General features: G+C 40.3%; 1 protein-coding gene and 1 non-coding gene across 2 annotated transcripts; both read left to right on the forward strand.

Annotated features, from left to right (window-relative positions):
* The first annotated feature begins 20,423 nt into the window (after positions 1 to 20,423).
* LOC148549194 (protein FAR-RED IMPAIRED RESPONSE 1-like) lies at positions 20,424 to 20,930 on the forward strand. Its single transcript, XM_088495695.1, has one exon. It carries the CDS (start codon positions 20,424 to 20,426, stop codon positions 20,928 to 20,930), a length of 507 nt encoding a protein of 168 aa, XP_088351821.1.
* Positions 20,931 to 27,098: 6,168 nt separating this feature from the next.
* Positions 27,099 to 27,206, forward strand: LOC148549195 (small nucleolar RNA R71). Its single transcript, XR_015898289.1, has one exon. It is a non-coding gene; the product is annotated as a small nucleolar RNA R71 (small nucleolar RNA).
* Positions 27,207 to 27,467: the final 261 nt, after the last annotated feature.

The raw sequence follows: 27,467 nt of genomic DNA on the forward strand, positions 1-27,467 counted from the left end.
ATGCATCCATTCATAATCAAGGTTTTCACATTCACAATTTTAGGAGTAGATGTAGTTTTTAGAGAGAGAGGTTCTCTCCTCTCTCTTAGGATTAGGATTTAGGACTTCTCTTAGTTTTAGGAGTGACTCTCAATCCCAGGTTCTTTATTTTTATTTATTTTCCCAATTTAATTCATGAACTCTTCCATGTTACATATGATTTTCTTTGAATTAATATTATTTGAGGTATTTCAGTTATTATTGCTTTCTTTTATTTACATGATTATTGCTTCCCATCTGAAGGCATTCTTATTCCAGTAGATTTACTTTTTTCCTTTTGGTTTTGGTTAAGAAATCAGTAACTCAGGAGTTATCCAATTCAACAGCATAATTGATAATTGTTATCTTGCCAATTGAATTGAACTTCAATAATCCCAATCTTTTCTTAATAAATAAATAGGATTCGAAGATCAAACTAATTAGTCCCTTGACTTTCCTTTATTTTAGTAAAGGTTGACCAAGTGGAATTAAGATTCGACTTTCATTGTTATTGATAAGGATAACTAAGACTGGACTTCCAATTTCTCATACCTTGCCAAGAGTTTATTTTTATTTTTATTTTATCTTTCTTGTCATTCAACTAACTTTTTACCTTAATCCAAAACCCCAAAGCACACTTTTTCATAACCAATAATAAGAACACCTCCCTACAATTTCTTGAGAAGATGACCCGAGGTTTAAATACTCGGTTATCAATTTTAAAGGGGTTTGTTACTTGTGACAACCAAAACATTTGCAAGAAAGGTTGATTGCTTGGTTTAGTAACTATACTTGCAACGAGTATTTACTATAACTTTTAAACCATCAATCTTCAGTTCTTCATGTATATCACTATAATCGTTCAAGTGTCTACAGTTAATCACTCTACTCTTCTCTAGTCATGCTTTCTAAACTTTGTTCTTCATCTAATCAATCAACAAAAATTTAGTATACCAATGCAAACATCATGAGGTCTTTTCAAGGTTGTAATGGGGCTAAGGTAAGGGTGAGGATATATGTATGGCCAAGTGAGCTATAATATGAATCTTTGACTAACCTAAACTCTTACCTAACACACACACAAACTCTATATACTTCTAAAATCATGCCTAGCAACCCATAATTCCCACTTTTGCATATTTCACATACTCATGTACCAGATTTTTCTTCAATTTCATCACCTATGCCTTGATCTTTTATTCAACTTAGCATTGAGGTAATTTTGTCCCCTTATTTATTTATTTACTTATTTATTTGAATATTTTTGGTTTTTTTTATAAACATGAAAGCAAACATAACTTTATCAATGCACATAGATTTTTAATTATTTTTTCTGGTTTCACATGAGTAGGTACCCAAATTCCCAATATGTTTTTCAATAAAATTCAACACTTTCCTATCAACTGATGCACGGAAAACTTGTCTCTCAACAAATCTCCCTTCGGCAAGTGTACCGAATTTGTCGTCAAGTAAAAACTCACAATAGAGTGAGGTCGAATCCCACAGGGATTGATTGATCAAGCAGCTTTAATTAGAAGAATGTTCTAGTTGAGCGAATTCAGAATTTGGGTTGAGAGTTGCAGAAACTAAAATGGCGGGAATGTAAATAACAGGAAAATAAATGCTAGAATTAAAGGACTGGAAGTAAATGACTGAAAATAAATTGCAGAATTGTAAATGGGAATGGGGGATTTGCTCATAAAAGTAAATGGCAGAAATTAAAGAGAATGGGTAAGATCAGAGATGGGGAATTCATTGGGCTTAGGAGATGTTGCAATTCTCCGGATCAAGTTCATTTTCATCTCTTCCTCAATCAATGCACTCATTGATCTCCTTGGCAATCTTAAGTGATTGAATTACCATTTCTTGCAATTCAATCTCTCAAATCTTGATCAATAGCCAATTCCTTGGTCAATTGCTCATGAGAAGAGATGAAGTATGGTCACTGATTATACCACATGCATTTCCCAAATCAAGTATTGAGAGGGTTATAGTCACATACCCATCCAAACCCAATTTGGTCCAGCATGAGAAAGAATTTCTAGCTTGATCTCTTCATTCCTCTTTCAAGGTTCAAAAGAGATCTAAGTTTGAATAGCTTCTCTTCCAAGATAACTACTCAATTGGATGAAGATCGAAAGCTTTCAAGTAAAATCAAGAGGAAAGATAGAAGAAGAATAATGAAAATTAGTATTGATCCATCAAATTTCAACAGAGCTCCCTAACCCAATGAAATGGGTTTAGTTGTTCATAGCTCTTGAAAATGAAAACAAAGATGGAGAATACATCATAAAACTAGAAATTACAAAGAAAGTAAAATACAAAGAGTAGTTCTCTTTTTCCCAGCCTCCCCGAATTCCTTCTCAATTCAAAGCTACTCCTATATATACTACTCTTCTCAGCTTCTAGTGTGATTCTTCAAGTCTTGGGCCTTTGGATCTTGAGTTTGAAGCAGTTCCTTTCTTTATTTGGGCTTGGCTTTACTTGCAGAGAGAAAGTGCGAAGTGGGCAGAGACTTTAGTTCAGGACGTTAGGGGTGTTAATATTTAGTGAGAATATAAGTTCGAGAACGTTAGTGACACTTAACATTGTCACTAACGTTCCAATGCACCCCTTTGCCTCACGTTAAAACCCACGTTAACTAGGTTAACGTGGCTTTTAACGTTGCCTTGTAAACCTTCGAGAACGTTAGTGACACTCAACATTGTCACTAACGTTCCAGTGTGCCCCTTCTTGCTTCACGTTAAAGCCCACGTTAACTAGGTTAACGTGGCTTCTAACGTGGCCTTTGCCATCCTTCGAGAACGTTAATGACATTCAACATTGTCACTAACGTTCCAATGTGCCCCTAGGTCTCACGTTAGAGTCCACGTTAACTAGGTTAACGTGGCTTCTAACGTGGCCATCCTTAGCCATCCCAACGTTAGTGACAATGTTGAGTGTCACTAACGTTGGCTCATCCTTCATTCCTCATCGTTAGCTTCCACGTTAACCATGTTAACGTGGAAGTTAATGTGACTCTTGAGGGTTGTGTGGTTGCTTCAACGTTAGTGACAATGTTGAGTGTCACTAACGTTGTCGACAACTCTTCATCCCTTACGTTAGTTCCCACGTTAACCAAGTTAACGTGGGAGTTAACGTGGTACTTTGCATCATAGGCCAACGTTAGTGACAATGTTGAGTGTCACTAACATTGGCTTCTCTTCCCCCCTTAACGTTAGAGGCCACGTTAACTAGGTTAACGTGACTTCTAACGTGGCCACTTATGAGTAATTGCCAACGTTAGTGACAATGTTAAGTGTCACTAACGTTGGCTCAACTTCTCTTCTCCACGTTAGAGTTCACGTTAACTTAGTTAACGTGACTCTCTAACGTGGGCATTGATGGCTTTTTGAGAGTGTTATTGGCAATCACTTTTCTCATTAACCTTGCAAGTTACCTCCTGATGAGATATTTTGGTGAGAAACATAAATCTCTCCCAAAACACCCAAAACTAACCGGCAAGTGCACCGGGTCGTATCAAGTAATAAAAACTCACGGGAGTGAGGTCGATCCCACAGGAATTGAAGGATTGAGCAATTTTAGTTTAGTGGTTGATTTAGTCAAGCGAATCAAGATTTGGTTGGGTGATTTGTGACTTGCAGAATGTAATTTGCATTGAAGTAAAGAGAACAAGAAATAAATTGCTGAAACTTAAAGAACAAGAAATTAAATGGCAGAAACTTAAAGTGCAAGAAATGTAAATTGCGGAATCTTAAAGTGCAAGGAATATAAATTGCTTGAAATGAAAAGGGAATTGGGGAATGGATTTACAGAATTTAAACAAGGAAAAAACTAAATTGCATCAAACAGAAGAGGGAAAGGGAATTGGGATTGAACCGGATCTTGAAGCAGTAAAGTAAATGAACAGAAAAAGCAATAAACAGGGAATTGAAATGAGAAATTCAGATCTCAGGACCCAGAGACTAGAAAACCAAGTCTAGATCTCAATGCCTTCCTAGATCCAACAAGAACAATAGCAAGGAAATTGTAAATTGCAAAGAAAAGAGATGAGGAACAATGAACCGGAAATAAAATTCAATTAACAGTAAAGAAATAGAGAGATCCAAGATTGAGATTGAAACAGAATTTCTTCAACTCTCCAATCCAAGATCCAAGACAAAAGTAAATTGAAATTGAAAGCAATAGAAACAAAGAAAGTAAAGTTCAAAAGCTCTCCGAAAACTATTATGAAAATTCTAAAAGGAAAGCTCCCCGAATAACTTGAATTCTATCCTATTTATACACTTTCCAAAATGATCTTCAAGCCTTGAGTTGGGCCTTTGTTCTTGGTGGAATTGGGTTGAAAGAGGCCTTGGTTGATTGCTCTTGAAGTTTGAAGAAGAACCGAAGTGAACCAATTGAACCGGTTTTGAAGTTAGCCATAGTTGGTCCCAACGTTAGGGCCAAAGTTAGGGGTCTAACTTTGACCCCAACTTTTCATAGCAGCAAGCATAATTCTATGGTTTGGACGTTGGTGCCAACGTTAGGGGTCTAACTTTGACCCTAACGTTGGCATTGCTTAGTGCTAGTGGCGCCAACGTTAGCCTCCAAGTTAGGGGGCTAACGTTGGCGCAAACGTTGGTGCCCCTCCCTTTGTGATTCATGTGCCAACGTTAGCCTCCAAGTTAGGGGGCTAACGTTGGCGCAAACGTTGGCTTGCCCAGGGATGAATTTCAAGCTCCAACGTTAGCCTCCAAGTTAGGGGGCTAACGTTGGAGCTAACGTTGGCCTCTTCCTTGCAATGTCATGTGCCAACGTTAGCCTCCAAGTTAGGGGGCTAACGTTGGCTCAAACGTGGGGAGCCCAGGGAGTGATTTTCATGCCCAACGTTAGCCTCCAAGTTAGGGGGCTAACGTTGGGGCTAACTTCATGCCTCCAGGATCAATTTCACTTATTCCTTTCTTCACTTCTAGCCATTCCTTCTTACTTCAACCTTTCTCCAAGCTTTCTTCACCTATCATTAATCAACCAAACTCATCAAAGCTATGCTCAAAATCATGAGATATTCAATCTTTCATAATATGCAACAAATATAGCCTAAAACCTCATGAAATGGCATGAATTCATATATGGTTGGTTCAATCAAGGGAAACATGAAAATCTACTCAATTAGCTTGCTTGTAGCTCAAGAAAGTGCATAATTCTAATGAAAACAAACGAAAAAGACTAGCTAAAATAGGCTAGGATGACTTGTCATCACCTCCCCTTTTCTTGCTTCCTTTTGGTCCTGAAATCAAGCAATAAAGTGCATCAAAGCTCTAGTCCAAGTCATGAGTAATGCAACATAATATTTGTCACTAAACTTATGCAAAATCCTCATGAAATTATGTAAAATGCACAATGTATGCTTGAATCAAGGCATAGGTAAATATCTACCCAAAACTAGCTTATTTCCTAAAGAAATGCATGAAACTAACCTAAAAACAGTAAAGAAAAGGTCAGTGAAACTGGCCAAGATGCCCTGGCATCACAACACCAAACTTAAAGCTTGCTTGTCCCTAAGCAAGTACTGGAACAAGAGAATGATGAATGGAATGTCCAGAGGAATGAGTCATTCTTGTGGAAGTTATGTTACTGATTTTATGGTGGTTTCATGCATAGCAACTTAGGTTCATTCCATTACTGGCTTTCAGACCTTTATCATGTTCTAAAACACCCACTTTGTTTATATCCCATGAGACTTTTATTCATTGATCCTTTTATTGTTATTTCAAGGGTTGTTTGTGTTATTTAGGCTAAGTGTTCTGTAAGGGGGCAACTCTTTAAGATAAGCTTTTAGCCAACACTCCCGAACCAGTTGGTTCAAGGTGCTAGGTGTTGAGACACCCCTAAGGACTTACTCCCTCAAGCCTATCCCCCATACATACACACCACAGACATATAGTTTGTTTATTTTCTTTTCTTGAGACCTTGGTGTCCAGCACCTCTTTGGGTTACTAAATGCTCTGTAGTGAAGGTTACTCTTGATAGTGGACTTTCAGCTGATAATCCCGAGTTAGTTACCCCAAGTTACCAGGTGATAAGGCACCCCTAAGAGCTTATTCATCCAAGTAGATCCCTCACACAGGAGCACCACAGACACTTGCCTCAAGATTAAAACCATTGATGCCTAGCCTTATTGCTTACTCTTTTTCTTTTGTTTTTCACTTCCATTGTTCTTTCCCTTTTCTCTTCTTAGGATCTTGTTATTAACTTAGTCTCATGAGTGTATCCAAAGCAAAGTATTCAGGCCATATAATTGTCATCCCAGCCTTGTGGTTGAACCAACTTAGCTAACTTATGACTACCCCAAAGATTCATGAATGCACTTCCACAATATGAACTCTACTCTGGTCTTTTAAAAATATAATCATTCTCTTCTTCAATTTGATTTAAAATGGACAAGCTTACAAGTAAATAAGGGAATGATGCAGTGACATTTAAACCAGAAATCATGGACCTATTCAGAAAAAAGACAGAATTTAAAAAGGGTTCAACTACGAGTAACTACAATTCAAAAGTGCATTCGGACTTCCAACTTTCAACAATTCTGAGTACAATGGAATTAGGTAACAATACAATCTTCGGGTGATGATCTCTGGTCCCCCTCTCTCTTTGTCATCACCCTAGTTTTTTTGCTGCCTCGCTTCTTTGGGTGAAGGTGCACCATTTCCTTATAAGATTCCTGCAAGGTTACTGGAAGTTGCTTGTTCCCAAAGCACTTGAGATATAGTTAGCTTACATATATGCTTGTGCCTCTTGAACTCAATTTGGTGTGTGAACACCAAACTTAGTTCTTTGCCCAGTACAAAACATTGCATATATACAGAGACCCTCATATCTTGTTATCAACAAAGCAATGATCACCTATAGTCTAACTACATCTAAGTGGTTTCTCTTGATTGGATGGAGCTAGCAATGTTCTTTTGGAGTGGAGTGTAATTCTAACCAATGTCCTTTAGTGGAACACCAAACTTAGAACTACACTATCACTCTTGGATTGTTCTGGTGTGGAACACCAAACTTAGCTCCTTACAATACAGGGGAAACAACTTGTGATTTTTATTGAAATAAAGATGAAAGTGAAACTACCTGAGGTTGGGTTGCCTCCCAACAGAGCGCTCTTTTATTGTCGCTAGCTCGACGAGTCCTTAATTACTTGAGATGGTACTTTACTCTGGGGTTTTCCCCTATGTTGCCAGATAATGCTTGAGTCTTTGTCCATTCACTGTAAAAGTCCTCTCTGAACCTTCATCCGTGATTTCGATGTGGCCATATGGTGATACTTTTGTAACCAAGAACGGTCCGGACCACCTTGACTTGAGTTTTCCTGGGAACAGCCTTAATTTAGAATTGTAAAGGAGTACTTGCTGCCCTTTTTCGAAACTCCTGGGTGCCAGATGCATGTCATGTTTTCTCTTTGCCTTCTCTTTATATATCTTAGTGTTTTCATAGGCTTGTGACCTGAATTCCTCCATCTCTTGCAGCTGCAAGATCCTTTTTGCACCAGCAGCAATGCTGTCAAAATTTAGTATCTTGATAGCCCAAAGAGCTTTGTGTTCCAGCTCCAGTGGTAAATGACAAGCCTTCCCATAGACTAGTTGATATGGAGACAATCCAAGTGGAGTTTTGAATGCTGTTCTGTATGCCCACAGAGCATCATCCAACTTCTTCGACCAATCCTTTCTAGATGCGCCCACAGTCTTTTCCAAGATCCTCTTCAGCTCTCTGTTGGATATCTCAGTTTGCCCACTTGTTTGAGGATGGTAAGGTGTGGCTACTTTGTGTTTTACCCCATATCGTAAGAGGAGAGCTTCTAGTGGTTTGTTACAAAAGTGGCTCCCTCCATCACTGATGAGGGCTCTTGGGACTCCAAACTGGCTAAAGATATTCTTCCTGAGGAAGTTCATGACTACCTTGTTATCATTAGTTGGGGTTGCAATAGCCTCTACCCACTTGGAAACATAATCCACTGCTACCAGGATGTACTTGTTTGCATATGAGGTTGGGAATGGTCCCATGAAATCAATTCCCCACACATCAAACAGTTCCAGTTCCAAGATGAAATTTTGTGGCATGGCGTTTCTTTTGGGCAGGTTTCCAGATCTTTGGCATTCATTGCAGCTTTTTACTAGTTCCTTGGCATCCTTGAAAATGGTGGGCCAAAAAAAATCCGCTTTGTAACACTTTTGCTGCAGTTCTGTCCCCTCCAAAGTGCCCGCCATAGCATGAACCGTGGCAGTTCCACAGGACTTCTCTCCCTTCCTCTTCCGAAACACATCTTCTAAGAATTCTATCTGAACATTTCTTGAAGAGATATGGCTCATCCCAGACAAAGTATTTTGCATCATTCATGAGCTTCCTCTTTTGATGTTTATTGATCCCTGGGGGTAATGCCCCAGTTGCCTTGAAATTTGCAATATCTGCGAACCATGGTGCTTTGTGAACTGTCATCAACTGCTCATCAGGGAAGAGCTCATTCACATTTGTATCATTTTCTCCACCTTGATCATGAGGGATTCTGGATAGGTGATCTGCCACCTTGTTCTCCACTCATTTCTTGTCTCTGATTTCAATATCGAATTCCTACAACAGTAAGATCCACCTTATTAGTCTTGGCTTTGATTCTTTCTTGGCAAACAAATATTTAAGTGCTGTGTGATCTGTAAAAACAATCACTTTAGCACCAATGAGGTATGATCTAAATTTGTCAAATGCAAAAACTATTGCTAGCAACTCCTTTTCAGTAGTGGTATAATTTCTTTGAGTTTCATTAAGGACTTTGCTAGCATAGTATATCACACGAACTAGGTTATCTTTCCTTTGTCCTAACACTGCCCCAACTGCAAAATCAGATGCATCGCACATCAATTCAAATGGTAGGTTCCAATCAGGTGGGGAAATGATAGGAGCAGAGGATAAACTTATTTTCAAATGTGCAAATGCTAGCATGCATGTTTCATCAAAGATGAATGGTGTATCAGATACAAGGAGATTGTTTAAGGGCTTGGCTATCTTTGAAAAATCTTTAATGAACCTTCTGTAAAAACCAGCATGCCCTAAAAAACTTCTAATTGCCTTGACATCACTGGGTGGGGGTAGTTTTTCAATAAGTTCTACTTTAGCTCTATCAACCTCAATGCCTTGGTGAGAGACCTTGTGACCAAGGACTATTCCTCCTGTCACCATGAAGTGGCATTTTTCCCAGTTCAAGACCAAATTAGTTTCTTGGCATCTTTTCAATACCAAGGCGAGTTGATGTAGGCAACTAGGAAAAGAATCTCTGAATACCGAGAAATCATCCATAAAAACTTCAATGAATTTTTCTATCATATCTGAAAAGATAGAAAGCATGCAGCGTTGGAAAGTTGCAGGGGCATTACATAATCCAAATGGCATGCGCCTATAGGCAAACACTCCATACGGACAGGTAAATGAAGTTTTCTCTTGGTCTCTTGGATCAACCACTATTTGGTTATATCCTGAATAACCGTCGAGGAAACAATAATATGCATGCCCTGCAAGTCTTTCCAACATCTGATCCATGAATGGAAGGGGAAAATGGTCCTTTCGTGTAGCCTCATTGAGTTTCCTGTAGTCTATGCACATCCGCCATCCTGTGACGGTCCTTGTAGGTATGAGCTCGTTCTTCTCATTGGTAACCACAGTGATCCCTCCCTTCTTTGGTACAACATGTATGGGGCTAACCCAAGGGCTGTTCGAAATTGGGTATATGACCCCTCCTTGCCAAAGCTTCATAACCTCTTTTTGTACCACTTCCTTCATGATTGGGTTCAGCCTTCTTTGGGATTGAATGGATAGCTTGGCGTTATCTTCCAACAATATTTTATGCATGCATATGGCTGAACTAATTCCCTTCAAGTCAGCAAAGGTCCATCCAATGGCATCCTTATGCTCCCGCAGCACCTTGAGTAGCTCGTCCTCTTGATCTTGACTGAGGGATGGATTTATGATCACTGGGTAGTTTTTATTTTCTCCTAGATATGCATATTTGAGAGTGGGTGGCAATGCTTTGAGTTCAGGTTTGGGTGCTTCTGATTTTTCGTTCCCTTCCTTTGGTGCATCTGGTATATGTATTTCTGCTGTAGCTACCTCTTCACTTGATTCAGATTCTTCCTCCACCAATCTCTCGTTCTCTTCAGGTTCATCTTCTTCAAAATTCTCCTGCACTTCATCCTCAAGTGCATCTAACCTCATGCATTCCCCCAATTGTTCCGGTGGATAACTCATGGCCTTGAACACATTGAATGTCATCTTTTCATTGTGTAATCTCAGGGTGAGGTCACCCTTCTGAACATCAATGACAGCTCCAGCAGTGGCCAAGAATGGCCTCCCCAAGATGATGGAGGTCTTGGCGTCTTCCTGTATGTCCAACACCACAAAATCTGCTGGGAATATGAAATATCCTACTTTTACTAGCAAATCCTCTACTATCCCGTGAGGGAATTTGAACGACCGGTCTGCCAGTTGTAGAGCCATTTTTGTTGGTTTAGCCTCCTCAATTTTCATCTTTCTCATCATAGCTACTGACATCAAATTGATGCTGGCCCCTAAGTCACAAAGAGCCTTTTCTACTGTGATTTCTCCTATAATGCAAGGGATCTGAAAACTCCCAGGATCCTTCAGTTTCTGAGGTAGTTTATGCTGAATGATAGCACTGCACTCTTCAGTTAGAATCACAGTCTCATTGTTCTTTCAGCTTCTCTTCTTAGTCATTAGCTCCTTCAAAAACTTGGCATAAAGTGGCATTTGTTTTATGGCTTCAGCAAATGGTATGTTGATTTGAAGCTTCTTGAAGATTTCCAAAAATCTCAAGAACTGGTTGTCATCTTCCTTTTTCTTCAATAGCTGGGGGGTATGGAGCTCTTGAGACGTTCAGTTGGGGTATCTCTTTTTCTTTCTGCGGACTTGGCGTGGGGGGTTGCATTCCATCTTGCTCTTCTTCAATAAAATTCAACACTTTCCTATCAACTGATGCACGGAAAACTTGTCTCTCAACAAATCTCCCTTCGGCAAGTGTACCGAATTTGTCGTCAAGTAAAAACTCACAATAGAGTGAGGTCGAATCCCACAGGGATTGATTGATCAAGCAACTTTAATTAGAAGAATGTTCTAGTTGAGCGAATCCAGAATTTGGGTTGAGAGTTGCAGAAACTAAAATGGCGGGAATGTAAATAACAGGAAAGTAAATGCTAGAATTAAAGGACTGGAAGTAAATGACTGAAAATAAATTGCAGAATTGTAAATGGGAATGGGGGATTTGCTCATAAAAGTAAATGGCAGAAATTAAAGAGAATGGGTAAGATCAGAGATGGGGAATTCATTGGGCTTAGGAGATGTTGCAATTCTCCGGATCAAGTTCATTTTCATCTCTTCCTCAATCAATGCACTCATTGATCTCCTTGGCAATCTTAAGTGATTGAATTACAATTTCTTGCAATTCAATCTCTCAAATCTTGATCAATAGCCAATTCCTTGGTCAATTGCTCATGAGAAGAGATGAAGTATGGTCACTGATTATACCACATGCATTTCCCAAATCAAGTATTGAGAGGGTTATAGTCACATACCCATCCAAACCCAATTTGGTCCAGCATGAGAAAGCATTTCTAGCTTGATCTCCTCATTCCTCTTTCAAGGTTCAAAAGAGATCCAAGTTTGAATAGCTTCTCTTCCAAGATAACTACTCAATTGGATGAAGATCGAAAGCTTTCAAGTAAAATCAAGAGGAAAGATAGAAGAAGAATAATGAAAATTAGTATTGATCCATCAAATTATAACAGAGCTCCCTAACCCAATGAAATGGGTTTAGTTGTTCATAGCTCTTGAAAATGAAAACAAAGATGGAGAATACATCATAAAACTAGAAATTGCAAAGAAAGTAAAATACAGAGAGTAGTTCTCTTTTTCCCAGCCTCCCCGAATTCCTTCTCAATTCAAAGCTACTCCTATATATACTACTCTTCTCAGCTTCTAGTGTGATTCTTCAAGTCTTGGGCCTTTGGATCTTGAGTTTGAAGCAGTTCCTTTCTTTATTTGGGCTTGGCTTTACTTGCAGAGAGAAAGTGCGAAGTGGGCAGAGACTTTAGTTCAGGACGTTAGGGGTGTTAATATTTAGTGAGAATATAAGTTCGAGAACGTTAGTGACACTTAACATTGTCACTAACGTTCCAATGCACCCCTTTGCCTCACGTTAAAACCCACGTTAACTAGGTTAACGTGGCTTTTAACGTTGCCTTGTAAACCTTCGAGAACGTTAGTGACACTCAACATTGTCACTAACGTTCCAGTGTGCCCCTTCTTGCTTCACGTTAAAGCCCACGTTAACTAGGTTAACGTGGCTTCTAACGTGGCCTTTGCCATCCTTCGAGAACGTTAATGACATTCAACATTGTCACTAACGTTCCAATGTGCCCCTAGGTCTCACGTTAGAGTCCACGTTAACTAGGTTAACGTGGCTTCTAACGTGGCCATCCTTAGCCATCCCAACGTTAGTGACAATGTTGAGTGTCACTAACGTTGGCTCATCCTTCATTCCTCATCGTTAGCTTCCACGTTAACCATGTTAACGTGGAAGTTAATGTGACTCTTGAGGGTTGTGTGGTTGCTTCAACGTTAGTGACAATGTTGAGTGTCACTAACATTGTCGACAACTCTTCATCCCTTACGTTAGTTCCCACGTTAACCAAGTTAACGTGGGAGTTAACGTGGTACTTTGCATCATAGGCCAACGTTAGTGACAATGTTGAGTGTCACTAACGTCGGCTTCTCTTCCCCCCTTAACGTTAGAGGCCACGTTAACTAGGTTAACGTGACTTCTAACGTGGCCACTTATGAGTAATTGCCAACGTTAGTGACAATGTTAAGTGTCACTAACATTGGCTCAACTTCTCTTCTCCACGTTAGAGTTCACGTTAACTTAGTTAACGTGACTCTCTAACGTGGGCATTGATGGCTTTTTGAGAGTGTTATTGGCAATCACTTTTCTCATTAACCTTACAAGTTACCTCCCCTTTTCTTGCTTCCTTTTGGTCCTGAAATCAAGCAATAAAGTGCATCAAAGCTCTAGTCCAAGTCATGAGTAATGCAACATAATATTTGTCACTAAACTTATGCAAAATCCTCATGAAATTATGTAAAATGCACAATGTATGCTTGAATCAAGGCATAGGTGAATATCTACCCAAAACTAGCTTATTTCCTAAAGAAATGCATGAAACTAACCTAAAAACAGTAAAGAAAAGGTCAGTGAAACTGGCCAAGATGCCCTGGCATCATCAACCCAAGCTCCCACGGTTCCCCACACTTAATTAATACACGATCTCTATCTTAAGCTAGCCAAAGATCCAATTTAGGTAATTAATTATTTATCCGCTTAAGGCTAGTGATGTGGTAAAATATAGAACAAAAGGGGATTAAAAGGCTCAAGGTGGCTAACAAAGGTGATTGAAAGGATAGGCTATTTGGGATAAGTAAGGTAATAACAAATGATAGCCTCAATCATATACAAGCATGTAAATACACTAAACAATGGACATATAGAATGAAACAAAATATAGATGGCAATTATAGAGAAGAAAATACACAAGAATAAAATATTATGGTTAAATAATGTAACCATGTAATTAGCTCAAATCTCACGGGTTGTGTGTTCTTAACTATAATTCATGTTCCAATTTACAGTCCTCAAACAAGTTTATCAAAAAAAATTTTCAATTTAAATTAGTGAAATATTGTAAAATAGGGTCTTGAGAAGAAACTCATTACTTTAACCAAGCAAAACATACATGCAAACAATTATTAACATGCAATCTATCCTATCTAACAAAAGAAAAAGTCAAATGTTGGTGTTAAGAGAGAGAAAAGTTACCTCCGGAAATCAAGGACTGACCTCCCACACTTAAAGCTTGACACGGTCTTCTGTGCCATCAATAAAGAGCAAGGGAGGGCTGGAAGCGTCGCCTCCAGTGTCTGGTTTGCCTTGGCTGCCTGTGCTACTGGATGAAGGGGAGTCCGGGGTGTCCATTGGTTCTGGAGGTGAGTGTGTACCAGCTATGAGGTCCTTCAGGTAGTTGTATCGGCGCTTGTTATGGCGCCCCATTTGCTCCATTCGCCGATCTTGCCGGTCGAACCTCTCAAGGATCTGAAGAAACATCTGATGGACGGTGCTTGTGGTGTGGATGATGGTGGAGTATCCAAAGATGGACCTGCAGGCCGGCTCATAGAGGGCAATGGCGGCCTGATGTACTTCCCATTCGGGACATACTGGTCGGTTCTAGGGATCATGACCTTCGTGTCTCCTACCTGAGATGACACACCTGCTGCAGAGACTAACTCTGAAACCAAGGCGGGAAAAGGCAGGTTACCCGCTATCTGTACGTGTCCCATAGCATCCTGGATGTGTCGGAGCAGGTTGAGGGGTTGATCTGTTAGGATACACCAGATGAGGACAGCCATGTCTGCTGTGAAAGACATAGTGGGACATAATCTGTGCCCACACGTGAGCCTCCAGGGTGAGTGACTGGGCTGAGATGCTCTTGGGTTTTGAACGATGCTGCCCGTAGATCCACTTACTGCCAGGTTGGGCTATAACTCCAAGTACGCTGTTCCAGTCGAACTGATACATCTGGCGCTTACGATATGCTTCTTGATATGCATCCCATCCCTCAGGACTAGGTGGAAGGTCCAATGTTCTCTGTATGGCACTCTCGGAGACAGGGACCTGCTGCTGACGGACAAAGACAGTCTGCAGAGTAGGCGAGTAGAAGTTTGAGTAGAATTCAACTACCCATGATAAGTTGGCCTCTCGCGGCTACCTCCTCAAAAATCCCCACTGTCTCCTCTCAATTCGGGGCTCCACAAAATCAATAAAGTGTGTTGGGACAATGAGCAGATGCTCATTGTTGTAGTTCCTCTTAGCTAGGATGGGGAACATTTGTTCGCAATAACGGTTAGCAAACCGTGTGGAGTCCCGGGCGGGAAAGGCTTTCTCGGATTCATCTACTTTAATAATTCTTTTCACCCACTTTGTTACTGGCTTAACACTAGTAGATGGAAGTGCTTTAGACAGTGTTCTCTTGGCTCCTCTCCTAGCCGGTGGCTTGTCAGTGGCCTTCTCTTTTCCTTTCTTGGTACCCATGTCTAAAGAAGAAGGAAAAGGAAGAATATTAAAGATAGATAACTAAAGAACTGGAAGGGAGAAAATTCCAAGTGATAATGAATGCCAAAGGAAAGATGTTAGCTCAAATATATGGTAGCTACAACATGTAGGTAAGACATCAATGAAGAGCAATGAGGCAGTTCATAGTTAAATAGATGCAAGAGGTGAAAGCATGCAAGGAATATGCATGAGAAGTATAGCTCAAGCATTAAGTAGTAAATGTGCCAAATTAAAGAGCATGTGTAATGATGACAATTATGAATAATAATCCCAAATACATGTGGAGTGCAAAAGTTGTGAAAAAGAGGCATTCAAGTAAAAGAGTAAGACAAAATAGAGTTCAAGATGCCATAAGGGCTTTTTTACAAATACTTGGTGAGCAAGATAGAATAGGAATGAAAATAATATGATCCAAATGTATATGAGAGCCAAATTAAAGTATCAATTGTCAAATCACTCCATATAATAACCACAAGCTTCAAGATAATAAGGTAATACCCAAATAAAACTCCAATACCAACATAAGAATGCATGAAAAAGAAAAGAAAAAGAAACCATAAATAAGCAAACTAGAAGAAAAAAACATAAATAAATGCAATAATTTAAAGAAGAATGAAATAGGAGAGGAGAGGAAGAAAAGAACCTTGATGAAGAAGATGAAGAAGGAAAGAAGAAAGTAGTAGAAAGTAAGAAAGAATAAGGAAGAAGAAAGAAAGAAGGAAGAAATAATTAGGAATGAAAAGAATTAGGATTGGGGAAGGGGAGATTTGAAATCAGGCGTTGAGGTGGATAAATTTTGCGTTGCATGCGACGCGTACACGTAGGGCACGCGTACGCGTGACATGGGTTGTGCAATTGGTGCGAAGGCAGCCCCGCGCGTGCACAACTCTCTGTTTGATACGCACATGTGCCAAAATTGTATACGACGCGTGCGCATCAGGGATGCGCATGTGTGGATGGCCTGGATGGGAAAACGACGCGTACGCGTGATAGAGGTTGTGCTCCCAGCACAATTCCAGCCCCACACCATCATGACTCTTTGGCCATACACCCATTTACGCCGATTTGCAGGGTCATGCGTACGCGTGTGGGACGCGTACGCGTGAGGGGCCAAAATCGCAAGCAACGTGTACTCATGAGGGATGCGTACACGTGGTCTTGCTTGTGCCAAAGGCACGCTTCCAGCCCTGCTCCTGTGTAACTCTCTGTTCCATTCCTTTAGTACATGCACTCACATGTGACGCGTACGCATCAGCGACGCTTGCGCGTCGAGTGCCCTTTTTTTTATATAGAATGCAAAATGTAGAATGCAGATGAATATGCAGAAATTATGAATGACTACTTATGAAAAATAAAATAAAATAAAACTAAGAATAAAACAAAACAAAATAAAACTAAGACTGAAAAAGAACGATCATATCATGGTGGGTTGTCTCCCACCTAGCACTTTTAGTTAAAGTCCTTAAGTTGGACATTTGGTGAGCTTCCTGTCATGGTGGCTTATGCTTGAAATCATCCAGGAATTCCCACTAATGTTTGCAATTCCAATAACCTCCGGGGTCCCAAACTAGGCACATAAAGCCTTCGAGCAAGTTAAAGCAAGTGACAAAGCTCCAGGAGTGTTGACTGTCAGAATGAATTCCGGGGTCCCAAACCTTGCTTTTGCACCCATCTTCGCTTTGATCTACATTGTTACAACCGGGTGGTACGCAATCTGAATTCTCACTGAGATACCCAAACATCTTCCGAGACCCATTCAATCGAGCTCTATACCAATCCTTGTATTTCAATTTGGAGCGTGGTACCGTATCGAACCTTGCATGACGACTCTTACCACTAACCATCTCCCTCTTACTCTTATAGCCACAAAGAGCTCTAAGTTGCCCATCCGTCTCAAGCAAACCATATTCAAGTGGCAATGTAAAGGTTAAAGATAAGGATTTTATCCAACTGAATGTTGCATTGGATGGTAATGGCTTTGGGAGAGGTGTTTCCAATGGTCTTGCAGGCTCTACTCCCTTGTGCTCTTCTGTGAATTCTTCCACCTCCTTGCAAACCTCTTCAACTTCAACCTCGCGCTGATCAAGATCATCTAATTCTTTCCCATCACTCAAGTCATAAGTTGGAGGTCGAGAGAAGTCTACCTCCACGTCATCTTCAAATTCACTTGGAGAAAGTTCTTCAAGTTCAAGGGGTTCAATTGCGGATGCAAGTTCATCACTAGGAGAGCTTGATTCATGATCATCATCACCAAGGGAACTTGCTTTTGGATCTATTCCGTCCAATTCTTCATAATGTACATGCCTTGGAGGTTGTGCACTATCCTCCTCAACATCAATTTTAAACTTTTTAGCGGAATTCTCTATAGCTCTCGATTCCCATGGAGGTTCAGCATCTCCTAGGTCTTCAACCACTTCTTCTTCTTCTTCAATAATTACGGGTTTCTCCAGTTGCTCTAATACAAAATCCAGCTCCTTTTTGATGACTTCCACCTCTTGACCACTTTCTGCAATTCCCCCTAATTCTTCAACTGCTCCTTCATCTTCAAGGGTCTCTCCTACCTCTATCTTTTGGGCCTCCTCTTGCTTCTCTTGAAGTATATGTGCGTAAAGCCGATCCATTACATCCCTAAGACTATCTCTTCACTCTTGTTCCGGGTCAGTAGCATCATTGGGATCATGTTTCTCTTGGATTGATGGATGTGGGTGCTCTTCCATGGAGGATGGTGATGGGATGGAGAGATCATTATGGGGTTGAAAGGGAGGTGCATTGGAGCTTGAGGGTTGATTTTTGGAGGTATTCGATGATCCAAGCTGGGAGATGAGAGTGTGTATAGCAGAAGTTAGACCGGTAAGTGTGCTCTCCAAGGTCTTTTCTCCTTGTACAAAAGATTGAAGCATCTCATCATAGGAAGAGGAAGGGGGGCAATTGTTTTGGAATTGGGGTGGTTCCATGTATGCCTCATAAGGCTCTTGGTATGGTGGGTGAGGATTAGGGTCATATCGGGGTGTCTGGTGGTAAGGTGCTTGTGAGTATGATGGTTCAAAATTATGTTAGGAGGGGGTTCATAGGCGTATAGTGGTGGTTGTTGATAATCAAAAGGGTACTCACCATAGCCGTTATCTTGGTATGCTTCTTGGAATGGCTCTTAGTCATAGTAATTTGGTGGAGGTTGGTTGTCACGAAAGGGTCCACCATAACCATTGCCTTGGGATGCATCGTAGAACGGTCGTTGCCTATGGCACATTGGAGGAGGTTGTTGCCGAAAAGGTTGATCAAATCCTTGTGGCTCCTCCCATCTTTGATTGTTCCAACCTTGATGCATGTTCCCATTACAGCTTCCATTCCCTACAACATAATTTGAACCAAACTCATAGCCAGAGGGGTGAGAGTTCATAGTATTAAAAGAAAATAAAAACAAAAACTAATAAAAATTAAGCAACAAAGTCCGAAAATTAACAAAAACTAAAAAATAAGCAAAAAGCAAATATTTACAATAACCAATAATAAGGCCCACGTTTGCAACTCCCCGGCAACGGCGTCATTAATTGATGCGAGTGGAAATCATCCAATTAAGAAATTAATATAAGAAATACATTGCAAGTACAGTTCTTAACTAGCAAAAATCTGCTTATCAATTTAGAAAGGGTTGTCACAAATTTTAGAATAAAATACTGGGAGCATGAATCCCAGGTCGTCTCCCAACGAGTTGACAAAAGAGTGCTATTTTATTAGTCAGGGGTTTTTCCGAGAAATTTTAAGAGTTGAACAATAGAAAAGTAAATTATTGTAAATTAAAGCAATGAGAATTAGCAACAGAATTTATATAATCAATTAAAAAGCCTTGACCGGGGGAATGATTAATTGGAAGTTCTATCCTTGTTGAATTTTTCCAAGTGTAATATTAAGAGGTTGTTGTTCCACTTAGTCATCCCTTACCTGATAAGGGAAAGTCAAGTAACTAACTAACTAACTATACCTCAGGTCCTAATCCTCTCCCCAAGGAAGGATTAGAGTTAGAGACTAGAGAGCCAGCTAACAACTTCCAATTAAAATTAACACTTGAGTATTCCAACTCAAGGTTTTCCTTTTAATCAACCCCCAAGTCAAGTTGGGAGTCTACTCCATTGACATGAATACAACGTTCACAAACATATAAGAAGAAGACATGATAAATGAAATAAAATAGGAATTGAAAATTAATTAAAAGTAAAAATAGTTCCTTGCATTAATAAATCCCAAAATGCAACATCCTTATCTGAACAGGATTAATAAGTAACTAAAAGAGTAAAGGAATAAGAAAACAAACTAGAATAATAGCAACTTCAACGGAGGTAGTGACTCTTCTCCAAATCCAAAGCAAAAGCATAAACTATAAAACTAGAAATCTATGAATGTGAAGAAAACCTAGAGGAAGAGTGATTTCTCTCTAAGATTCAAATCTAAAACTAAAAACTATGCGAATGAGAATGTGTGTTGAGTCTCTGCTTGTCTCCTGGCTCTAGTCTGTGTTTCTGAGCCGGAAACTGGGTCCAAACTCGGCCCAAAATCGCCCCCAGCATTTTCTGGAAAATGACGCGTATGCGTAAGGCACCCGTACGCGTCAGTCATGCGTACACGTCATTGGTCATTTTCGCGTATCACGCGTACGCGTCAAGCACGCGCACGCGTCGCCGTGCAGACTCCGATTCACGTGCACGCGTCATCCATGGGTGCGTGTCGCTGCTCGCTGGTTGTCTCCTCTATTTCTTGTGCTCCTTCCATTTTTGCAAGCTTCCTCTCCATCCTCTAAGCCATTCCTGTCCTATAAAGTCTGAAAACACTTAACGCACAGATCACGGTATAGAATGATATAAAAGGGGAATTAAAAATACCCAATTTAAAGGCTTAGGAAGCAAGTTTTCAATTATGGAACAAAACTAGGAAGGAATTGTAAAATCATGCAATTCGTATGAATAAGTGTGCTAGGACTTGATAAAAACCACTCAATTGAGCATAAGATAAACCATAAAATAGTGGTTTATCAGACACCAAAACTTCAACTTGGAGAGTTAAAAAATTAGTTGAGAAGCACAACCACAATCTTGTCCCCTAATGCTTGTTACACCTAATTCCAAATCACTGTGGGTTGACTGAGGCTCAAAAATCTCAGGCGAACACCATGCATAATAATGGTCTACCAACCTCTAAAATAACGGGACTAATGGTAGGACAAGCTGGGGGTTATGCTAATGTCGGGTTCACAAAGAAGGACCTGGATAACCACATTGAAAGAACTCGTCATGCAAAGCTTATTGGTGGAGATTCTAATGCGACAATTAGCTATCTACTTGTAAAAGCCGATGTTGACCCTATGACCATGGCAAGGTATAGTGCTACTGATGAAAGTCGGCTAGCGAATTTATTTTGGGTAGATGGAATTTGTAGGGCCGATTATCAGTGCTTTGGAGATGTGCTTGCATTTGATACAGCCTATCGGAAGAATAAGTACAGAAGGTCATTGGTAATCTTCTCAGGTTGTAACCATCACCACCAAACATGCATATTTGGCTTTGCTTTGATAGAGGACGAACAAACAACAAGATATACGTGGTTACTGCAAAACTTTCTAGAAGTCATGCTGAACAAGTCTCCTAGTGTTGTGGTCACTGACGGTGATGAGGCAATGAAGGCAGCAATTCAAGAAATCTTCCCAAATGTAACTTACTGATTATGTGGTTTACACATTCAGAAAAATGTAACGGCAAACATAAAAAACAAAGGTTTTTCCGATGACTTCAGAAGATGTTTGTATGCTCCATGGCATTCGGATGAATTTGAAGAATTTGGGAGAATATGATAAAATAAATATGGGTTGGAGGTAAATAATTGGGTACTAGATGAATACCAAAAGAGGAAAAGTTGGGCAAGCGCCTACTTGCGAAAGTCTTTTATTGGCATTCGCCAAAGTCTTTTAGAGCTGGTCCAGAAACTTGATCATGCTCTTAGGGATTATAGACACAATAAATTGGTTTCTCAATTTAAGATGGTGTATGGAGAGCCTATTTTAACAACTCGTTTAGCTGCATTGGAGCTTTGTGCTGCAAATTTTTACACAAGGGAGTTTTTTGGCAAAGTAAAAAGAGAGATTGAATAAGTGGTTACATTAGATGTTATAAATGAGGAAAACATATCAATTACTTTGGTGTTAAAAGTTAAGGACTGTGACAGAAGGCAACATATATACACCGTACTTTATGATCATAACACTAAGAATATGGAGTGTGAATGTAGTAGGTGGAGTAGTGAAGACATTCCCTGCAGCCACATGTTTTGTGCCATGAAAAGGGTAGGTGGTGCACGAAATTGTGATGTCCAGGCTCAAACAATCCCCGGCAACGTGAGCAACTTGGTGCTCTGATCTCAATACATAATTGTCACAACTTCGATACAACTAACCAGCAAGTGCACTGGGTCGTCCAAGTAATACCTTACGTGAGTAAGGGTCGAATCCCACGGAGATTGTCGGTATGAAGCAAGCTATGGTCACCTTGTAAATCTCAGTCAGGCAGATATAAAGTGATAATGGTGTTTTCGAATAATAAAGAATAGAATAAGGATAGAGGTACTTATGTAAATCATTGGTAGGAATTTCAGATAAGCGAATGGAGATGCTTTTCGTTCCTCTGAACCTCTGCTTTCCTGCTATCTTCATCCAATCAATCTTACTCCTTTCCATGGCTGGCTTTATGCAAGGGCATCACCGTTGTCAGTGGCTACATCCCCTCCTCTCAGTGAATAATATGCTCACGCACCCTGTCACGGCACGGCTATTCATCTGTCGGTTCCCGATCATGCTGGAATAGGATTCACCCTCCTTTTGCGTCTGTCACTAACGCCCAGCACTCGCGAGTTTGAAGCTCGTCACAGTCATTCAATCATTGAATCCTACTCAGAATACCACAGACAAGGTTTAGACCTTCCGGATTCTCTTGAATGCCGCCATCATTCTAGCTTACGCCACGAAGATTCTGGTTAGGAGATCTAAGAGATACTCATTCTAGCTTAATTCATGTAGAACAGAAGTGTTTGTCAGGCACGCGTTCATAAGGGTGAAGGATGATGAGCGTCACACATAATCATCACCTTCATCATGTTCTTGGGTGCGAATGGATATCTTAGAAGAGAAATAAGAAGAATTGAATAGAAAACAGTAGTACTTTGCATTAATCTTTGAGGAACAGCAGAGCTCCACACCTTAATCCATGGAGTGTAGAAACTCTACCGTTGAAAATACATAAGTGAAGGTCCAGGCATGGCCGAGATGGCCAGCCCCCTAAAACGTGATCAAAGGATCATAAGGTAATCCAAAGATGCCTAATACAATAGTAAGAGGTCCTATTTATAATAAACTAGCTACTAGGGTTTACATGAGTAAGTATTTGATGTATAAATCCACTTCCGGGGCCCATTTGGTGTGTGTTTGGGCTGAGCTTAAGTGTTGCACGTGCAGAGGCCAATTGTGGAGTTGAACGCTAGTTCTTGTGCCAGTTTGTGCGTTCAACTCTGGTTTTGGATCCTTTTCTGGCGCTGGACGCCAGATTTGGGTAGAAAGCTGGAGTTGAACGCCAGTTTAAGTCGTCAATTCTTGGCCAAAGTATGGACTATTATATATTTCTGGAAAGCCCTGGATGTCTACTTTCCAACGCAATTTGAAGCGCGCCATTTCGAGTTCTGTAGCTCCAGAAAATCCACTTTGAGTGCAGGGAGGTCAGAATCCAACAGCATCAGCAGTCCTTTTTCAACCTCTGAATCTGATTTCTGCTCAAGTCCCTCAATTTCAGCCAGAAAATACCTGAAATCATAGAAAAACACACAAACTCATAGTAAAGTCCAGAAATGTGAATTTAACACAAAATCTATTAAAAACATCCCTAAAAGTAACTAGATCCTACTAAAAACATACTAAAAACAATGTCAAAAAGCGTATAAATTATCCGCTCATCACAACACCAAACTTAAATTGTTGCTTGTCCCCAAGCAACTGAAAATCAAAATAGGATAAAAAGAATAGAATATACTATAAATTCCAAATTATCAATGAAACAGAGCTTCAATCATATGAGCGGGACTTATAGCTTTTTGCCTCTTGAATAGTTTTGGCATCTCACTTTATCCATTGAGGTTCAGAATGATTGGCATCTATAGGAACTTCAAATTTCGAATAGTGTTATTGACTCTCTTAGTTCAGCATGATGATTCTTGAACACAGCTTCTTTATGAGTCTTGGTCGTGGCCCTAAGCATTTTGTTTTCCAGTATTACCACCGGATACATAAATGCCACAGACACATAATTGGGTGAACCTTTTCAGATTGTGACTCAGCTTTGCTAAAGTCCCCAATTAGAGGTGTCCAGGGTTCTTAAGCACACTCTTTTTTTTTTTTTTTGCTTTGGACCTTGACTTTAACCGCTCAGTCTCAAGTTTTCACTTGACACCTACACGCCACAAGCACATGGTTAGGGACAGCTTGGTTTAGCCGCTTAGACCAGGATTTTATTCCTTTAGGTCCTCCTATCCACTGATGCTCAAAGCCTTGGGATCCTTTTTATTTGCCCTTGCCTTTTGGTTTTAAGGGTTATTGGCTTTTTGCTCTTGCCTCTTGGTTTTAAGAGCTTTTGGCTTTTTCTGCTTGCTTTTTCTTTTTCTTTCTATTTTTTTCGCCTATTTTTTTTCTATTTATTTTTTCTGCAAGCTTTGTTCTTTGCTGCTTTTTCTTGCTTCAAGAATCATTTTTATGATTTTTCAGATTATCAAATAACATGTCTCCTAGTCATCATTCTTTCAAGAGCCAACATATTTAACATTCTTAAACAACAACTTCAAAAGACATATGCACTGTTCAAGCATACATTCAGAAAACAAGAAGCATTATCACCACATCAATATAATTAAACTAAGTTCAAGGATAAATTCAAAACTCATGTACTTCTTGTTCTTTTGAATTAAAACAGTTTTTATTTTAAGAGAGGTGATGGATTCATAGGACATTCATACTTTAAGACAGAGTTACTAACTACTAATGATCATGTAATGAAGACACAAACATAGATAAGCACATAACATAGAAAATGAAAAACAGAGAAAGTAAGAACAAGGAATGAGTCCACCTTAGTGATGTCCTTGAGCTCTTCTATGTCTCTTCCTTGCCTTGGCTGCTCCTCCTTCATTGCTTTTAGATCTTCTCGTATTTCATGAAGGATGATGGAGTGCTCTAGATGTTCCACCCTTAGTTGCTTCCAATAATTGTGTGGAAGAAAATGTATCCCCTGAGGTATCTCAGGGATCTCTTGATTTGCAGTCAAATGTTCTACCACTGAGCTATAGACCCTTGATGGAAGCTTTTGTCTTCCCTTTCCTCTTTCTAGAGGTTTCTCTGGCCTTAGGTGCCATCAATGGTTATGGAAAAAACAAAAAAGCTATGCTTTTACCACACCAAACTTAGAATGTTGCTCGCCCTCGAGCAAAAGAAGAAAGAATAGAAGAATAAGAAGAAGATATGGAGGAGATGGATGGGAGTGTGTATTCGGCCATATGGGTGGGATTGGGTGGGAGAGAGATGTTGAATTTATGAAGGTAGTGGGTGTATGGATGTGAGTGGTAAATGGAAAAAAAGAAAGGGATGATCATGAATGGAAAGAGAGATGATGAGGTTGGTGGGGATCCTGTGGGGTCTACAGATCCTGAGATGATCCTGTGGGGTCCACAGATCCTGAGGTGTCAAGGCATTTACATCCTTGCACCAATTTAGGCATGTAAAATGCCCTTGCACACAACTCTGGGCGTTCAGCGCCAGGTTGGTGCCCATTTTGGGCGTTCAACGCCCCTTTGCTGCCATTTCTGGCGTTGAACGCCAGAACCATGCTTGTTCTGGGCGTTCAGCGCCAGGATGCTCCCATTCTGGGCGTTCAGCGCCAGAACTATGCTCTGTTCTGGCGTTTGAACGCCAGACAGATGCTCCTCCAGGGTGTGATTTTTCTTCTGCTGTTTTTGATTCCGTTTTCAATTTTTATATTTATTTTGTGACTCCACATGATCATGAACCTAAGAAAACATGAAAAACAATAAAAATAAGAATTAGATAAACATTGGGTTGCCTCCCAACAAGCGCTTCTTTAATGTCAATAGCTTGACAGTGGGCTCTCATGGAGCCTCACAGATGTGCAGAGCTTTGTTGAGACTCTCCAACACCAAACTTAGAGTTTGGATATGGGAGTTCAACACCAAACTTAGAGTTTGGTTGTGGCCTCCCAACACCAAACTTAGAGTTTGACTGTGGGGGCTCTGTTTGACTCTGCTTGGAGAGAAGCTTTTTCTGCTTCCTCTCCATAGTTGCAGAGGGAGATCCTTGAGTTTTGAATACAAGGGAGTTCTCATTCCATTGAAGGACTATTTCACCTCTGTCAACATCAATCACAGCTCTTGCTGTGGCCAGGAAAGGTCTTCCTAGGATGATGGATTCATCCTCTTCCTTTCCAGTATCCAGGACTATGAAATCAGCAGGGATGTAAAGGCCCTCAACCTTTACTAATACATCTTCTACTTGTCCATAAGCCTATTTTCTTGAGCTGTCTGCCATATCTAGTGAGATTTTAGCAGCTTGCACCCCATAGATTCCCAGTTTCTCTATTACAGAGAGGGGCATGAGGTTTATCCCTGAACCAAGGTCACACAGAGCCTTAAAGATCATGGTGCCTATGGTACAAGGGATTATGAACTTTCCAGGATCCTGTCTCTTCTGAGGCAATGTCAGTTGATCCAGATCACTTAGTTCATTGATGAACAAGGGAGGTTCAACTTCCCATGTATCAATGCCAAATAATTTGGCATTCAGCTTCATGATTGCACCAAGAAACTTGGCAGTTTGCTCTTCAGTAACATCCTCATTCTCTTCAGAAGAGGAATACTCATCAGAGCTCATGAAGGGCATAAGGAGGTTCAATGGAATCTCTATGGTCTCTAGATGAGCCTCAGAGTCCTTTGGTTCCTCAGAGGGAAGCTCCTTATTGATCACTGGACGTCCCATGAGGTCTTCCTCCTTGGGATTCACGTCCTCTCCTCTCCTCACAGGTTCGGCCATGGCGCTTATGTCAATGGCCTTGCACTCTCCTTTTGGATTCTCTTCTGTATTGCTTGGGAGAGTACTAGGAGGGATTTCAGTGATCCTTTTACTCAGCTGGCCTACTTGTGCTTCCAGATTTCTAATGGAAGATCTTGTTTCATTCATGAAACTTACAGTGGTCTTAGATAGATCAGAGACTAGATTTGCTAAATTAGAAGCATTTTGTTCAGAGTTCTCTGTCTGTTGCTGAGTTGATGATGGAAAAGGCTTGCTATTGCTAAACCTGTTTCTTCCACCATTATTAAAGCCTTGTTGGGGCTTTTGATCCTTCCATGAGAAATTTGGATGATTTCTCCATTTTGAGTTATAGGTGTTTCCATAAGGTTCACCTAAGTAATTTACCTCTGCTATTGCAGGGTTCTCAGGATCATAGGCTTCTTCTTCAGAAGATGCCTCTTGAGTACTGTTGGATGCAGCTTGCATTCCATGCAGACTCTGAGAGATCATATTGACTTGCTGAGTCAATATTTTATTCTGAGCCAATATGACATTCAGAGTATCAACCTCAAGAACTCCCTTCTTCATAGGCGTCCCATTATTCACAGGATTCCTTTCAGAAGTGTACATGAACTGGTTATTAGCAACCATGTCAATGAGTTCTTGAGCTTCTGCAGGCGTTTTCTTTAGGTGAATGGATCCACCTGCAGAAGTGTCCAGTGACATCTTTGATAGCTCAGCTAAACCATCATAGAATATATCCAGGATGGTCCATTCTGAAAGCATGTCAGAAGGACACTTTTTGGTCAACTGTTTGTATCTTTCCCAAGCTTCATAGAGAGATTCACCTTCTTTCTGTCTGAAGGTTTGAACATCAGCTCTAAGCTTGCTCAGCTTTTGAGGAGGAAAGTACTTGGCTAAGAAAGCCGTGACCAGCTTATCCCAAGAGTTCAGGCTGTCTTTGGGTTGAGAATCCAACCATAATCTAGCTCTGTCTCTTACAGCAAAAGGGAAAAGCATGAGCCTGTAAACTTCAGGATCTATTCCATTAGTCTTAACAGTATCACATATCTGCAAGAATTCAGTTAAGAACTGAAAAGGATCTTCAGATGGAAGTCCATGAAACTTGCAGTTCTGCTGCATCAGAGA

This window comes from Arachis ipaensis, chromosome B8 (assembly GCF_059453495.1).
Source record: "Arachis ipaensis isolate K30076 ecotype BB chromosome B8, ASM5945349v1, whole genome shotgun sequence".
NCBI lineage: Eukaryota > Viridiplantae > Streptophyta > Magnoliopsida > Fabales > Fabaceae > Arachis > Arachis ipaensis.